Here is a 17,481-nt window from a genome sequence, read left to right on the forward strand (position 1 = left end):
TAGTCTATAGTCTAGTCTATAGTCTAGTCTATAGTCTAGTCTATAGTCTAGTCTATAGTCTAGTCTATAGTCTAGTTATAGTCTAGTCTATAGTCTAGTCTATAGTCTAGTCTATAGTCTAGTCTAGTCAGTCTATAGTCTAGTCTATAGTCTAGTCTATAGTCTAGTCTATAGTCTAGTCTATAGTCTAGTCTATAGTCTAGTTTATAGTCTAGTCTATAGTCTAGTCTATAGCCTAGACTTTAGTCTAGTCTATAGTCCAGTCTATATTGTAGTCTATAGTATAGTCTATAGTCTAGTCTATAGTCCAGTCTATATTGTAGTCTATAGTATAGTCTATAGTCTAGTCTATAGTCTAGTCTATAGTCTAGTCTACAGTCTAGTCTATAGTCTACTATAGTCTTGTCTATAGTCTAGTCTATAGTCTAGTCTATAGTCTAGTCTAAGTCTAGTCTATAGTCTAGTCATAGTCTAGTCTATAGTCTAGTCTATAGTCTAGTCTATAGTCTAGTCTATAGTCTAGTCTATAGTCTAGTCTATAGTCTAGTCTATAGTCTAGTCTATAGTCTAGTCTATAGTCTATAGTCTAGTCTATAGTCTAGTCTATAGTCTATCTATAGTCTAGTCTAGTCTAGTCTATAGTCTAGTCTATGTCTAGTCTATAGTCTAGTCTATAGTCTAGTCTATAGTCTAGTCTATATCTAGTCTATAGTCTAGTCTATAGTCTAGTCTATAGTCTAGTCTATAGTCTAGTCTATAGTCTAGTCTAGTCTAGTCTATAGTCTAGTCTATAGTCTAGTCTATAGTCTAGTCTATAGTCTAGTCTATAGTCTAGTCTATAGTCTAGTCTATAGTCTAGTCTATAGTCTAGTCTATAGTCTAGTCTATAGTCTAGTCTATAGTCTAGTCTATAGTCTAGTCTATAGTCTAGTCTATAGTCTAGTCTATAGTCTAGTCTATAGTATAGTCTATAGTCTAGTCTATAGTATGGTCTATAGTCTAGTCTATAGTCTAGTCTATAGTCTAGTCTATAGTCTAGTCTATAGTCTAGTCTATAGTCTAGTCTATAGTCTAGTCTATAGTCTAGTCTATAGTCTAGTCTATAGTCTAGTCTATAGTCTAGTCTATAGTATAGTCTATATAGACTAGACTATAGACTAGACTATAGACTAGACTATAGAATAGACTATAGTCTAGTCTATAGTCTAGTCTATAGTATAGTCTATAGTCTAGTCTATAGTATAGTCTATAGTCTAGTCTATAGTCTAGTCTATAGTATAGTCTATAGTCTAGTCTATAGTCTAGTCTATAGTCTAGTCTATAGTCTATCTATAGTCTAGTCTATAGTCTAGTCTATAGTCTAGTCTATAGTCTAGTCTATAGTCTAGTCTATAGTCTAGTCTATAGTCTAGTCTATAGTCTAGTCTATAGTCTAGTCTATAGTCTAGTCTATAGTCTAGTCTATAGTCTAGTCTATAGTCTAGTCTATAGTCTAGTCTATAGTCTAGTCTATAGTCTAGTCTATAGTCTAGTCTATAGTCTAGTCTATAGTCTAGTCTATAGTCTAGTCTATAGTCTAGTCTATAGTCTAGTCTATAGTCTAGTCTATAGTCTAGTCTATAGTCTAGTCTATAGTCTAGTCTATAGTCTAGTCTATAGTCTAGTCTATAGTCTAGTCTATAGTCTAGTCTATAGTGTAGTCTATAGTCTAGTCAATAGTCTAGTCTATAGTGTAGTCTATAGTCTAGTCTATAGTCTAGTCTAGTCTATAGTCTAATCTATAGTCTAGTCTATAGTCTAGTCTATAGTCTATCTAGTCTAGTCTATAGTCTAGTCTATAGTCTAGTCTATAGTCTAGTCTATAGTCTAGTCTCTAGTCTAGTCTATAGTCTAGTCTATAGTCTAGTCTATAGTCTAGTCTATAGTCTAGTCTATAGTCTAGTCTATAGTCTAGTCTATAGTCTAGTCTATAGTCTAGTCTATAGTCTAGTCTATAGTCTAGTCTATAGTCTAGTCTATAGTCTAGTCTATAGTCTGTCTATAGTCTAATCTATAGTCTAGTCTATAGTCTAGTCTATAGTCTAGTCTATAGTCTAGTCTATAGTCTAGTCTATAGTCTAGTCTATAGTCTAGTCTATAGTCCTAGTCTATAGTCTAGTCTATAGTCTAGTCTATAGTCTAGTCTATAGTCTAGTCTGAGTCTAGTCTATAGTCTAGTCTATGTCTAGTCTATAGTCTAGTCTATAGTCTAGTCTATAGTCTAGTCTATAGTCTAGTCTCTAGTCTAGTCTATAGTCTAGTCTATAGTCTAGTCTATAGTCTAGTCTAGAGTCTAGTCTATAGTCTAGTCTATAGTCTAGTCTATAGTCTAGTCTATAGTCTAGTCTATAGTCTAGTCTATAGTCTAGTCTATAGTCTAGTCTATAGTCTAGTCTATAGTCTAGTCTATATTCTAGTCTATAGTCTAGTCTATAGTCTAGTCTATAGTCTAGTCTATAGTCTATTCTATAGTTAGTCTATAGTCTAGTCTATAGTCTAGTCTATAGTCTAGTCTATAGTCTAGTAGTCTAGTCTATAGTCTAGTCTATAGTCTAGTCTATAGTCTAGTCTATAGTCCTAGTCTATAGCCTAGTCTATAGTCTAGTTTATAGTCTGGTCTATAGTCCAGTCTATAGTCTAGCTATAGTCTAGTCCATGCATAGTCTATAGTCTATAAAGTCTGGTCTAACACTTAATCATTTTGAAATAGTATAAAATAATTTCCCAAAAAAAAAAATCACATATCCTCCATAAAACCACAATTTAATTTAAAACTCATTATTTATTTATATTTTTTTAGATTATTTAATTAACAGTTAGCAGTTAGTTTGTCAAGCAGAGAAGCACACTAATCGGTATAAAATTTTCTAATTAAATTTAAGCACCTTTATTTTATATTTTAATGTGACTATTAAATTGCCACATAATCCATGATTATTTGTTATTTTACTTTCTAAAAACAAATACGTAAACAACGTTGAATTGAATCAACAACAACAGCGGCACTGAAAATAAAACAAATGTTACCACAAAACTTGTATTAAATTTTATCAAACAATCATTAAATACCATCACAAAAATCCATAAAATAATACCAATATAAGAGTTTAATATACGACAAATAATACATTTGTTTTAGAATGATTATTTACAAAATCACACACATCCTTTGTAACCATTTCAACTGTCTCCTGTCAAGCCAACTGCCCCTACCCTTTCGAAAAAAAAATCTCTCAAAATAACGCTATAATTTCTTACACGATTATGACCAAATAACACGTAAACTCATTGAATGAAAATGGCGGAGTATGAAACAAAATTAATGTCAAAATATATAAATAAATATAAAAAGAAGAGGAGAGCAGAACAAACTCTAAAATTTATGAGTGTGTTTTGTTTATGTGTGAGTTTAAGTATTAAATTGTTTATATTTCCAATGAACATTGATTATAGTGTAGTAATCTTATGTTATAAAATATATTTTATATCCGCGTGTGTAGGTGTTGCAATAAGATGTATGAGTAAGCCCTCATTACCCAGCAGTTCTGGGTGACTTTGCCTAAATGTAAGTATTGGTTTTGTCGACTTTACCTAGAGTGTCTACAAACTACACAGCAATAAAATGTTAAATTGTTGGTAATGGCCAGTAGTTATTTCACATATTACTTGGTAAAGAGTGGTCATTATCAATAACATTATTTCGTTTAGCTAAAGAGGAATTTACTGGTAAAGAGTGAAGTGAGAAAATAACTGAACTCGGGGTTTCAAATACCGCCAGAGGACTTATTTTTTTTTTGCTTTATACATACATAAACGTACTAAAATAACTAGTTATTATATAAGTTATTTGTAAGCTGATTTGTAACTAGTAATTTCGTGAACCTCGTGGAAAAAAATAAATAGTTATTCGCCCCAAAAGAAAGTATACTTCTTTTGTTAGCTTCTACATTAATTTCCTATTTAAGTAAAACTTTTGCTGTGAACTTTTAAAATTGCCCTTAGGAGATCGTGTCTTTTTACATTATTTGTACTAACTCGGCTTGAGCAATGAAATAAATAAACGAATGATGACAAAAAATTTGTAATTCTATTTTTTTTAATAAATTTTCCATTAAGGCCTCACATATAACTAAAGTGTTTAAAGAATAAGTATAGAGTGAAATATTAAAGAGAATATTTAGAAAAGTTATTTTTACAGCCTAAAAGGGAACGTTACCTTATTTCGCTAATATGTTATATTATGGCTTCATGTGGCTTAATTAACGTGGAATATGTTCCGGCTCTGAAAAGTTTCCCAAGAAAAATCCGAAAATTAAATGGATCTGCATTAGCTTAGCATTCGATTTTTATAAATTTAGTCTTCTAGACGAAGTTTCTTTGAAGGTTGTTCAGAAATATTTAGCTTGATATATGTTTCTTCTTACTTTCAAGAGAAATGTTTCCAGCGTTTTGATCTATTCTAGGCATGGAAAATTTTATTTTCGAACTTATGCTAAAATGGTTACTTTTTAATGGTAAAATTACTAACAAAATTTTCGGCTTTTTTTATTGGCTAGTTCACAGCAAGTCTGTAAACTTGCATAGTTAGTGGACTCGTATTTTGATTAGTCTGTGGAATAATCTATGAAATAGTCTATGAACTAATCTATGGAATAGTCAATTGACTAATCTATGCACTAGACTATACTACTAGACTATGGGGGGACTAATCTACGAACAAGTCTATTGACTAGTCTATTCTATGGATTTGTCTATTGACTTGTTCATAAACTTCTCTATTGACTAGTATATAGACTAATCTAGTAAAAAGTCTGTTGGCTAGTCTATTGACTAGTCAATGGATTCTTATCACACTTTCCTATTTAACCCATTGAGTAATATATGGTCTAGTCTATTGACTAGTATATGGGCTAACCCTTTGAGTAGTCTATGGTCTATCCATTGAGTAGGCTATTGGCTAGTCCATTGTGTTGTGTGTTGAGTATTCTGTGGGATATTCTGTGAACTAATCTATGGAGTATTCAATTGGCTAATCTATAGACTATGCTATTGACTAGACTATGGATTAGTTAATTGGCTAATCTATGCATTAAGCCATTGACTAGACTATGGGAGGACTAATCTATGAACAAGTCTATTGACTAGTCTATTCTATGGATTGTCTATCGTTCATATACTACTCTATTGACTAGTCTATAGATTAATCTAGGAAAAAGTCTATTGGCTAGTCTATGGACATGTCTGTTGACTAGCCAATGAATTTTTCTGTCAGTTTCCCATTAAACCCATTGAGTAATCTATAGTCTAGTCCATTGACTAGTCTATGTGTTGTTCATTGTGTTGTCTATGGGCTAGTCCTTTGATTATTCTGTGGGATATTCTATATACTAATTTATTGACCAGACTATAGACTAGTCTATGGACCAGTCTATTGTCTAGCCTCCTGTCTATTTCATGGATTGTCAATTGACTCGTTCATAAACAACTTAACAACAAAAAGTCTATTGGCTAATCCATAGATACGTCTATTGACTAGTCAATGGATTCTTCTCTCACTTTCCTGATATGGTTCTGGATGGGAATACGGTTATGGCTCTTCTTTGGCATATCATTATCTACCTATATGTTTCTTGTTGACCTAAGGATGGGCTACTCCTTTTCGTATTCTATGGGATATTCTATGCACTAGTTTATTGACCAAACTATGGACTAGTCACCGGACCAGTCTATTACCTAGTATTGTCTATTCTATGGATTGTCTATTGACTTATAAATAGATATGTCTATTGACTAGTCAAAGGAATCTTCTCTCACTTTCCTAATATGGTTCTGGATGGGAAAACGGTTATGGCTCTTTAGCAAATCATTATCTACTTATATGTTTCTTGTTGACCTAAGACAACCGGAATATATATTTACATATCCCGGCCTTATATTTAATCCAAGCCAAATCTGTTGGAATTTTGATTGGGAAACGGAAGAAAATCTTGTTGTATGGGTTTTAAATACAGTTTTAATATGTCAATATAGTTCATAAAAGAATCGTCTCAAAAATGTCTCGATCTTAAAAAATGCTGCATTATCGATATAGCAGTGAGAAGTTACATACTAAGGTTACTATTCCACATTTCCATGTTCATACTTCCCCTAAAATTTCTCTTTTCTTTAGCTTTCCTACAGCACCATTTACTGTAAATCTATACACATAATTCCTCCAAAGTTAAACGTTGCCTCTTTATCTTACTCCCACTATGTAAGAGTATTTATGTTTTTATTTAACAGAGGAGTGAAAAAAATTAAGGAAGTTATTTTTTTCATTTCCTCATTTAACCTTCATGTTCTTCTTCGCAAAAAGAAAAAAAAACAAAACAAGAAGCAACAATAACAAAATACTCAATAAATACTTTATGGCTTAAAGTCGTGTTACAAAGCTCTACCAATGACTATTTACAGCTCTAAGAAAGCACTAGGTGTTTTTCAAACACAATGAAAAGAGATGAAGAACACAAAGACGAAGAAGTAAATCAAGTTATCTAGAAACATGCAAGCTATTAATAAAGAATTCGCGTGCGTTTGCCAATTTAACAAGTTGATATGGTCGAAATTTGTTATTGATGTTGTACGAATTAAAAAGTTGTGTGAAAGAAAACACAACAACAAAAACAATAATAACTTAATGTATTAACAAACAATAAACATTTGGAAACTTATTTGAACATGTATAAATGTAGGTGTATTTTTTTTTATTTTGTACATACGAAAATTTACCAAAAACATAATCTACTTTTGGGGAGTAAAAGGAAAAACAAGAAATTACATTGTTTATATTGTAATTCGGTAAAATGGAATCAACAACACTGTGTCGAACAATAATAACAAAAGGACCTTCACGCTAATGTGGCTTTAAGTGTTTGTATATTAAATTATAACACACAGTGATATAAACATACATACATATGTTTGTATGAATTTGTATGTATATGTGCGTTTGAAGGTACATGTACTATCTAATGCACTTTTTTCCGCTTCTGTATTATTTTGTCGGTAAACGCCTTATATTTGGTGAACAAATAAACTGTGTTGAAATAGTAGTGTTTACAACTATAGCACATCATATAGTTTCTACGGAATAAACTATAGTCCGGAATAAACAATTGACAATAGACTGGATTATAGCATGAACTGAGTAATATAGAAAACAATGGACTATAGTTTGGAATGTGTTTGAAACCAAGTCTGGACTTAATTGTATCCTAGGAAATAGCCTGAATTGTAGGCTGGAATATAGTCTAAATTAAAGTTTGAACTACAGTTTTAAATATAGTCTTAAATATAGTCTGGACCATACAAAGGAATGACATATAGTCTGGAATATACACTAGATTTTAGTCCGTAGAATAGACGACTGTACTATAGTATGAACAACAATAGATTAAAGGCCGGTTTGAGTAATATACGTGTAAAGTATAGACTGAAGTCTGGAACGTATTTGGAACGAAGTCTGGATTATCAGAACTTTATCCTAGAAAATAGTCTCAAATATTGGCTGATAATAATGTAGATTATAGTCTGAATTATATTCTTAAATATTTTGTGTACCATAATATATTTAAAGGCATGCGATTCGGAACATTAATGAACATTAACATGAATAATTCTCTCCATAGAAAGGATGGCATATCGACTTGACTATAGTCTGCAATTTACACTGGATTACAGCCTGGAAAGAAGTCAAAACTCTAGTATGGACAACAATCTGGACAATAGAATATTGTCCGAATTGAGTTAAATATATATAAAAATGGACTGAAGTGTGGAAGGTATTTAGAAAAAATTCTGGTCTTCAGGAAGTAGTCTGAACTGTAGTCAGTTAGTTAGTTAGTTAGTTAGTTAGTTAGTTAGTTTGTTAGTTAGTTAGTTTTAGTTAGTTAGTTAGTTAGTTAGTTAGTTAGTTGTTCGTTAGTTTAGTTAGTTTAGTTTTTAGTTAGTTAGTTAGTTCGTTAGTTAGTTAGTTAGTTAGTTTTCGTTAGTTTTATCGTTAGTTCGTTCGTTCGTTCGTTCGTTAGTTCGTTCGTTGTTCGTTCGTTAGTTAGTTCGTTCGTTAGTTCGTTCGTTCGTTCGTTCGTTATTCGTTCGTTTTCTGTAGTTGTTCGTTCGTTCGTTCTTCGTTAGTTCGTTCGTTAGTTCTTTCGTTCGTTCGTTCGTTCTTCGTTCGTTCGTTCGCGTTTAGTTAGTTCGTTCGTTCGTTCGTTCGTTCGTTCGTTCGTTCGGTTCGTTCGTTCGTTTCGTTCGTTCGTTTCGTTCGTTGTTGTTCGTTCGTTCGTTTTCGTTCGTTCGTTCGTTTCGTTCGTTCGTTCGTTCGTTATTCGTTCGTTCGTTCGTTCGTTTCGTTCGTTCGTTTCGTTCGTTCGTTCGTTTCGTTCGTTCGTTCGTTCGTTTCGTTCGTTCTTCTTTCGTTTCGTTCGTTCTTCGTTCGTTCGTTCGTTCGTTTCGTTCGTTCGTTCGTTCGTTCGTTTCGTTCGTTCGTTCTTTCTTCGTCGTTCTTTCGTTTTTCGTTCGTTCGTTCGTTTCGTTCGTTCGTTCGTTCGTTCGTTCGTTCGTTCGTTTCGTTCGTTCGTTCGTTCTTCGTTCGTTCGTTTTCGTTCGTCGTTCGTTTTCGTTCGTTCGTTCGTTCTTTCGTTCGTTCGTTCGTTAGTTGTTCGTTCGTTCCTTCGTTCGTTCGTTCTTTCGTTCGTTCGTTCTTTCGTTCGTTCGTTTCGTTCGTTCGTTCGTCGTTCGTTCGTTCGTTTCGTTCGTTCGTTCGTTCGTTTCGTTCGTTCGTTCGTTCGTTTTTCGTTTCGTTTGTTCGTTCGTTCGTTCGTTCTTCGTTCGTTCGTTCGTTCGTCGTTCGTTCGTTCGTTCGTTCGTTCGTTCGTTCGTTCGTTCGTTTTTTCGTTCGTTAGTTCGTTCGTTCGTTCGTTCGTTGTTTCGTTTCGTTCGTTCGTTCGTTGGTTTGCGCGCTGCTTCCCTGTGTTGGGCCTCTCTTTTTTCCCCCTTCTCACTATACATAAACAAATTACTGCTTTTCCATTTAAATTGTTTAATTTTGTAAGAAATCACTGTTTTTTTGGAGTCTCTTGTTATACCCTACATCACTTTAGTGGGGAGGGTATATTGGGTTTGTGCTGATGTTTGTAACGCACAATAATATTGGTCCTATACCCACCTTAAAGTATACCAATCGGCTTAGAATCATTTTCTAAGTCGATTTAGCTATGTCCGTCCGCCTGTCCATCCGTCCGTCCGTCCATGTAAACCTTGTAATCAAACTACAGGTCGCAATTTTGAAGATAATTCAATGAAATTTGGGACGAAGCCTATTGAAAATGGTTAAGATCGGTCCATTATTTCACCTAGACCCATACAACTGAATCCCGGAATAGGGCTTGTAAACCTTGTAATCAAACTACAGGTTGCAATTTTGATGGTTATTCAATGAAATTTGGCACATGATCTTCTATGGTATCGGAGATAAAGCCTATTGAAAATGGTTGACATCGGTCCATTATTTCACCTAGCCCCCTACCTGACGAATAGGACTTTTAAATTCATAATTATGTTTAATATACTCGTATCTCAACAAAAGCTGCAAAACCAAGTGCTATACTAGCCTTGATGATGATACAAAGCCGCCTTCAAAATTTGACTAAAATGTCCACAATTTTATTCAACAATAAATGGCTTAAGTATATCTGAGGCAATGTACAATTCAACTACAATGCTTTTTTATGAAAACAAAATCACATTTTATTTTTGTAACACGTGTAGGGTATTATATGATCGGTCGCGCCCGACTATAATTTCTTACTTGTTTTTTTGTTTTTTAAAAGGAAGGAAGACTTTTCATTTCTTAATTACCTTCCTTTTTAGAGGGTTTGTTTAACTTCGTTTTAAGCACTTTTTTAAATCATTTTTCATTTTTGGTGTGCTAAATGTGTTTCTTTTTGTTTTGACACAACACGCCCACCATATGTTCAGCCAGCAAAAAATGAAAAGAAACACAGAAAAGCCGAAAACATTTAGTAAATTAAGTGCGTTGCCTTTCAATTATGCCAGTTGGAAATGAAAATTAGATTAATTATGTTAAGAATTTTACTTACATTAATGTTGTGTTTTTGGTTTTTGTCAAGAAAAGAAAAAAAAAAAACAAAACACAAAACAGGATGCCACCAACATTTATAAGCTTGTTTTTAAAACAAATTTAAATGTGTGGGAAAATGTTTTATGAAAAGGTGTCCTTATAGAAAGAAAATATTTTAATTAAATTAAAATCTCTTTAAAAACAGTTTAAAAATTTAAAATTTTAGCATTTTTAAGCAACTTAAATTTATGCATTTCAAGTGATGTTTTCTTTTCCTTTATTTTCAGGATATCAAACGTCATGACCAAGGCATCTATCGTTGTCGCATTGACTTTCGTACTAGTCAAACACAAAGCTTCCGTTTCAATTTATCAGTCATAAGTAAGTATCCTTAAAATAGTTTGCAACTTTCATATTTCTATCTAAGTTTAACTTGTGAATTTTTTATGTTGTTTATGAAAAATAACATAAAGTTCGTTTTTAAAATAATCATACATTTATTGACAGTAATAACAACAATAATATGTACATATTTTATAATTTATTTGTTTTACAAGAGACAATCTGCATTTATTGATACCCGGTAGAATTATTAAAAAGTTTAAAGATGTTTTCTTCTTGTGCAACAGAGAGAGTCGGTCTATCAACATGGTGATATACTGACTCTTTTAAAGGAATCATGAGGAATTTTAACATTAGTATACGATTGGCTACAACAGCTCCTAGTTGGCTGAAAATTCGACATTTGGGTACTAGTTTGGTGACCTACTGGGAATTTATTCATATCTGTGCAACTACATTTGTACACAGAAGCATCATTAAAAATGTAACAAATGTGCATACATAATCATGTCGTTGTTATTTTAAGAAGACAGAAATACAATTTTTAAAATAATGTAGATATTTTTAACAAATAAAGCAGGAGACACTACCAGCCAAAATGAAACAGTTGCGAGCTACACCTATAGAAAAAAATATTAAAATAAGCAATATATTTCATATATGTATATTTAGAAATCCATAGTGGATCTTTGACGACTTCTTAGTTTTATAAATTTGAGATAAAAACTGCTCTGTACTTTTGTATTTCAATGTATTTGTGTTACATACTTACTTGTGTATTCATTTGCATATTCTTGTTATTATTTTGATGTATTTTATACATACATACATGTAATAATAACAACGAATCAAAATATAGTAAAGTGTAAACATTAGAGTGGAAATAATAACAACAACAGCAAAATATTATGGAAATTTATCTATCAATGTATGCATACATATGTATTAGGTTGGAATGAACAAAAATGTGACCATCTATTTACTGGGGTACTTATAGGGATGTATGTATCAAATCCAAATTGAGGAAGTCGTCCTGAAAAATAGACAATCGTTCAAATAAGTATAGTATGTAAAGCCTCTTCATGATGTATAAGAGAGGGTGATATTACGTATTCTGATGGTCCACAAGCGATCATGGGCATAACTATATAAGAACTGATAAGGACAATATTTGCCATCCATTTACCGGAATTAGATATTTGATGCCATGTTAAAAGATTCATATCTTGCAAAACGTTCGGAATTTTGATTTACATTATGAAATTGTATTGCTTTTTTTAAAGACACCTGTACGTATACGTGTTATTGATTTTTTGATATTACAAATATTAAGTATACGCCTTATTTAGAGGAGTACTTTTTTTTATACCCTACACCACTTTGGTGGGGAGGGTATATTGGGTTTGTGCTGATGTTTGTAACGCACAATAATATTGGTATAAAGTATACCAATCAGCTTAGAATCATTTTCTGAGTCGATTTAGCTATGTCCGTCCGTCCGTCTGTCCGTCCGTCCATGTAAACCTTGTAATCAAACTAAATTTTGAAGATAATTCAATGAAATTTGACACATGATCTTCTATTGTCCCAGGGACGAAACCTATTGAAAATGGTTAAGATTGGTCCATTATTTCACCTAGCCCCCATATAACTGAACCCCTGAATAGGGCTTGTAAACCTTGTAATCAAACTACAGGTCGCAATTTTGAAGATAATTCAATGACATTTAGCACATGATCTTTTATGGTATCGTAGACGAAGCCTATCGAAAATGGTTAAGATCGGTCCATTATTTCACCTAGCCCCCATACAACTGAACCCCCCAAAAGGGCTTGTAATCCTTGTAATCAAACTACAGGTCGCAATTTTGGAGATAGTTCAATGAAATTTGGCACATGATATTTTATGGTATCGTAGACGAAGCCTATTGAAAATGGTTACCATCGGTCCATTATTTCACCTAGCCCCCATACAACTTAACCCCCGAATAGGGCTTTTAAAATTTGTAATCAAACTAAAGGTCTCAATTTTGGATATAATTCAATGAAATTTGGCACATGATCTTTCATGGTACCGTAGATGAAGCCTGTTGAAAATGGTTTATATCGGTCCATTATTTCACCTAGCCCCCATACAACTGAACCCCTCGAATAGGGCTTTTAAAACTTGTAATCAAACTACAGGTAGCAATTTTTGAGATAATTCAATGAAATTTGGCGCATAATCTTTTATGGTACCATAGATGAAGCCTGTTGAAAATGGTTTACATCGGTCCATTATTTCACCTAGCCCCCATACAACTGAACCCCTCGTATAGGGCTTTTAAAATTTGTAATCAAACTACAGGTCGCAATTTTGGAGATAATTCAATGAAATTTGGTACATGATCTTTTACGGTATCGTAGACGAAGCCTATTGAAAATGGTTAACATCGGTCCATTATTTCACCTAGCCCCCATACAACTGAACCCCCGAATAGGGCTTTTAAAACTTGTAATCAAACTACAGGTCGCAATTATGGAGATAATTCAATTAAATTTGACACATGATCTTTTATGGTACCGTAGACGAAGCCTATTTAAAATGGTTACCATCGGTCCATTATTTCTCCTAGCCCCCATACAATTGAACCCCCGAATAGGGCTTTTAAAACTTGTAATCAAACTAAAGGTCGCAATTTTGGAGATAATTCAATGAAATTTGGCACATGATCTTTTATGGTACCGATGTTGAAAATGGTTTACATCGGTCCATTATTTCACCTAGCCCCCATACAACTGAACCCGCCGAATAGGGCTTTTAAGTTAATAATTATGTTTAATATACTCATATCTCGACAAAAAGCTGCAATAACCAAGTTGTATACAAGACTTGATGACCCCCACGAATTCCATAATAATAGGTTCTCTTATGACCCTAGCCCCTATGAAAAGCCCCCATCAAAATTTCACTTAAATGTCCACAATTTTATTCAACAATAAACGGCTTAAGTATGTATATCTAAGGCAAGGTACAATTCAACTTAAATGCTTTATTATGGCAACTAAATCACATTATATTTTTGTCAAAGGTGTAGGGTATTATATGGTCGGCCTCGCCCGACTATAATTTCTTACTTGTTGATTTTTTGATATTACAAATATTAAGTATACGCCTTATTTAGAGGAGTACTTGAAGTATTTTTATACCCTACACCACTTTAGTGGGGAGGGTATATTGGGTTTGTGCTGATGTTTGTAACGCACAATAATATTGGTATAAAGTATACCAATCGGCTTAGAATCATTTTCTGAGTCGATTTAGCTATGTCCGTCCGTCCATGTAAACCTTGTAATCAAACTAAAGGTCGCAATTTTGAAGATAATTCAATGAAATTTGACACATGATCTTCTATTGTCCCAGGTACGAAACCTATTGAAAATGGCTAAGATCGGTCCATTATTTCACCTAGCCCCCATACAACTGAACCCCTGAATAGGGCTTGTAAACCTTGTAATCAAACTACAGGTCGCAATTTTGAAGATAATTCAATGACATTTAGAACATGATTTTCTATGGTATCGAAGACAAAGCCTATTGAAAATGGTTAACATCGGACCATTATTTCACCTAGCCCCTATACAACTGAACCCGCCGAATAGGGCTTTTAAGTTCATAATTATGTTTAATATACTCCTATCTCGACAAAAAGCTGTAAAACTAAGTTCTATACTACCTTTAATAACCCTCATGAATTTTTTAATTATAGGATCTCATTTGACCATAGCCCCTATTCAAAGCCCCCTTCAAAATTCGTCTTAAATGTCCACAATTTTATTCAACAATAAATGGCTTAAGTATAATTCAAGGCAAGTTACAGTTCAACTTAAATGCTTTTATATGAAAACTAAATCACATTTTATTTTTGTAACAGGTGTAGGGTATTATATGGTCGGCCTCGCCCGACTATAATTTCTTACTTGTTTTAACACGTAAACGCTTTTATATTGTGTGCTGCGTCCGGAAATTTGAAATAAAGTGTGAAGTAAGTTTAAAGTTGAAAGGTGCATTCAGGTGTATAAAAAGGCTGTGATTAAAGTAGACTTGCCGTTCATCATAGAACTAATGCATCAGATAAATACCACCAGAAGAGCCATCACATAGGGTCTTAGTACTTGTCTAGAAGATCTAGACTAATTCCAATAACATATAGAGGTTTCTTACCCCACACTTTCACTGATATAGCAGACAAAATGTAAAAACACACAAAAAAAAAAAAAAAACATTACAAACTACGCTGTAGCGTAGTATCATACATACATCAGGAGACCCATGTAAGGATATTGCAAACCAAATTGGAAAGGATATTACAGAATGTATGAAAAATATTATAAACCATATAAAAATAAACTGCAGAAAGTTGGAAAATCTGCTTGTATATGGAAACTAACTAAGGATCAAGGTCGACGATATTCATAAATCTTCCTTTATGAAAATTGCTCTAAAAAAACATATATGAATGAACAGCAGTTAGAATCGTCAAATGTAAATGAAGCAGGGAGGGAGAGGAGGTCATCATGGCTATATGAAATAAAGGGCCGATTTTAACCATGGGCCATAGATAAGCATTTACAAGTTTTCATTGAATTATCTTCAAAACCTGAAGTTCGATTACGAGGTTTACATGGATGGATAGACAGACAGACAGACAGACAGACAGACAGACAGACAGACAGACAGACAGACAGACAGACAGACGGACGGACGGACGGACAGACGGACGGACGGATGTAGAAAATTATTGTTGGGTATATGATCAATATTATTGTGCGTTGCAGATATTAGCACAAACCCTTCTCACTGAAGTGGTGTAGGGTGTATTTAGAAGAAGGCTAGTTTGACTACGAGGAAATGTGATATGCGCAACAATGTTAATAATACAGCGACTGTAGAAATACGAAGTTCCATATTTTCACAAGATATTTTTTACTCAAACATTTTTTATAATTCCGTTATTAATTTTTTACAACTCAATTTTCTTGTTATATTTCTAACCTACATTCATATAAAATTGTTTTTGTATCGATTACATACCAATCACATAAAAAATATTACGCGTAAAATAAACTTGCAACAGTATGCTTTAACTGTAGCAAATATCGATTTACCACAATTCCCTTTTTAACCATACCCCCAGGTATAATCAATGTAAAACATCCAAGTGGTAATAACTTATAAGAAGTCGATGCAAAATGTTAAAAACTGTTATTATGTATGTATTTACAATATCGATTATACTCTTTCTTAAAGGTATTTTACAGCAATTTGTGGTAATTATAACATTGTTAATACATATTTTTAACATGTTGTTATTCTGTGAGAGGAAGAGGAAAATATGTGGAAAAACAGATTATTTAAATAAGTTGTAGGTTATGAACCAAAAAAAAAAAACATAATTCCAGGTTAATAAAGTAGAAGAATGCAAAAAGAAGGAAATGTGTGTTTTATATGGATAGTTTATTTCAACCTTAATAAGAGAGAAGTGAGTTAATATATAAACTTAATGATATTGAACGCTGATTTCGCACTTGCATTGATAAATATTCATAAATATTGCAAAATTTTTTACAACTTTAAGTATGTATGTACTTGTAATCCATCCCAAAAGATAATTTAAGTTATTTGCAATTTAAATGTTTCACTTTATAAAGGACCTTTTATTAAAATATTGGCATTTTACATGTTTACCTTTCTTGCAAACATTTAAACTTTCCATTGCCGGATACAAAACGCAACTTTATTTTAATCCTTTAAATAGCAATCCAGCTAACACTGCAGACTTTCTGAGCTCGCCCAAGCACAACTTTTCTAATTAACAATAAACTTTCTAAAGGAAATCCTTTAAACATGGCACCTCTTTCCTTACTTCAAATAAATATAAATTAGTTTAGGAAATTCAAAACCCATCGACAACATTGTTCAAAGATCAAATATCATTAGATGTTAACTGTCCCTTTTGTATGCTTTTCTACGTAATGTTTTTGACTTTTCGTAAATCCCTTTTAAATAACTTGCTACAAATCACAACAATTTTAAACGATTTCTTGTTATTTTCCCTATAAATATATAAACAAGTTTCTTTTTTTTTGTGTTACGTTTTTGTCTTTATCCTTAACAACAATAGATACAATAACAGAGAAATCTAACAAATTTAAAATAGATTTAAATTACTATTGCTTACAGTTTGTGTATTGTTATAAAAAGGAAGAGAAAAAGTGCGAAAGGGAATTTAACAGGGGGGAAATAAAAGTTGTGTCTAGAATAAATTTAAGTGTTATAGAAAATTGAAATGAATAGGAAGAAAAAAAAAACTCAAGCAATTTAGTTAGAGAATCCTTATAAAAGTACAAACTTAACATTATAATTCTAGACAAACTACCACCAGGGCGTATAAGCATTAGAGAATACAATAGGAAATAGGGAAAAACAACTGAATTGATTGATATTAACGAGCGTGCATAATAAGTGTAAGAATATTTTTGCTGAATTCTAATGTTTCATTGTTGTGATTTTTAAAAAATTAGGAAATGTATTTGCTTAGCTTGGTTGGAGATTTCTGATATTGCATGAGATTAAATTAAAACCACTGTAAAGTTTTTAAATTGTTATTTATGCATGAAGTTAACTTGGATTATAAATGCGTTCCAGTTATAAAAATGATTAAATCAATAAATATTTAAAATTTGTAACAATTACTGAACTAGTCCACAGACTTGTACTACAATTGAACTATAACTGAACTAGAACTGAACTAGAACTGAACTAGAACTGAACTAGAACTGAACTAGAACTGAACTAGAACTGAACTAGAACTGAACTGAACTAGAACTGAACTAGAACTGAACTAGAACTGAACTAGAACTGAACTAGAACTGATCTAGAACTGAACTAGAACTGAACTAGAACTGAACTAGAACTGAACTAGAACTGAACTAGAACTG

The 17,481-nt window shown here is 32.7% G+C and overlaps 1 protein-coding gene across 1 annotated transcript in view; it reads left to right on the plus strand.

Moving 5' to 3' along the window:
- The window catches only part of LOC119607033 (nephrin-like), a gene marked incomplete at its 3' end in the record, with an annotated part of 200,152 nt that overhangs the window by 153,928 nt on the left and 28,743 nt on the right, over window positions 1-17,481 (plus strand). The window contains exon 4 of the mRNA XM_037960750.1: window positions 10,447-10,540. Coding sequence (XP_037816678.1) covers window positions 10,447-10,540 — 94 coding nt within the window. The remainder of the gene's footprint in view (window positions 1-10,446; window positions 10,541-17,481) is intronic.

Source organism: Lucilia sericata, unplaced genomic scaffold, assembly GCF_015586225.1.
Source record: "Lucilia sericata isolate MDLA Ls3-8-SP2 unplaced genomic scaffold, ASM1558622v1 Contig000647F_arrow, whole genome shotgun sequence".
Lineage (NCBI taxonomy): Eukaryota > Metazoa > Arthropoda > Insecta > Diptera > Calliphoridae > Lucilia > Lucilia sericata.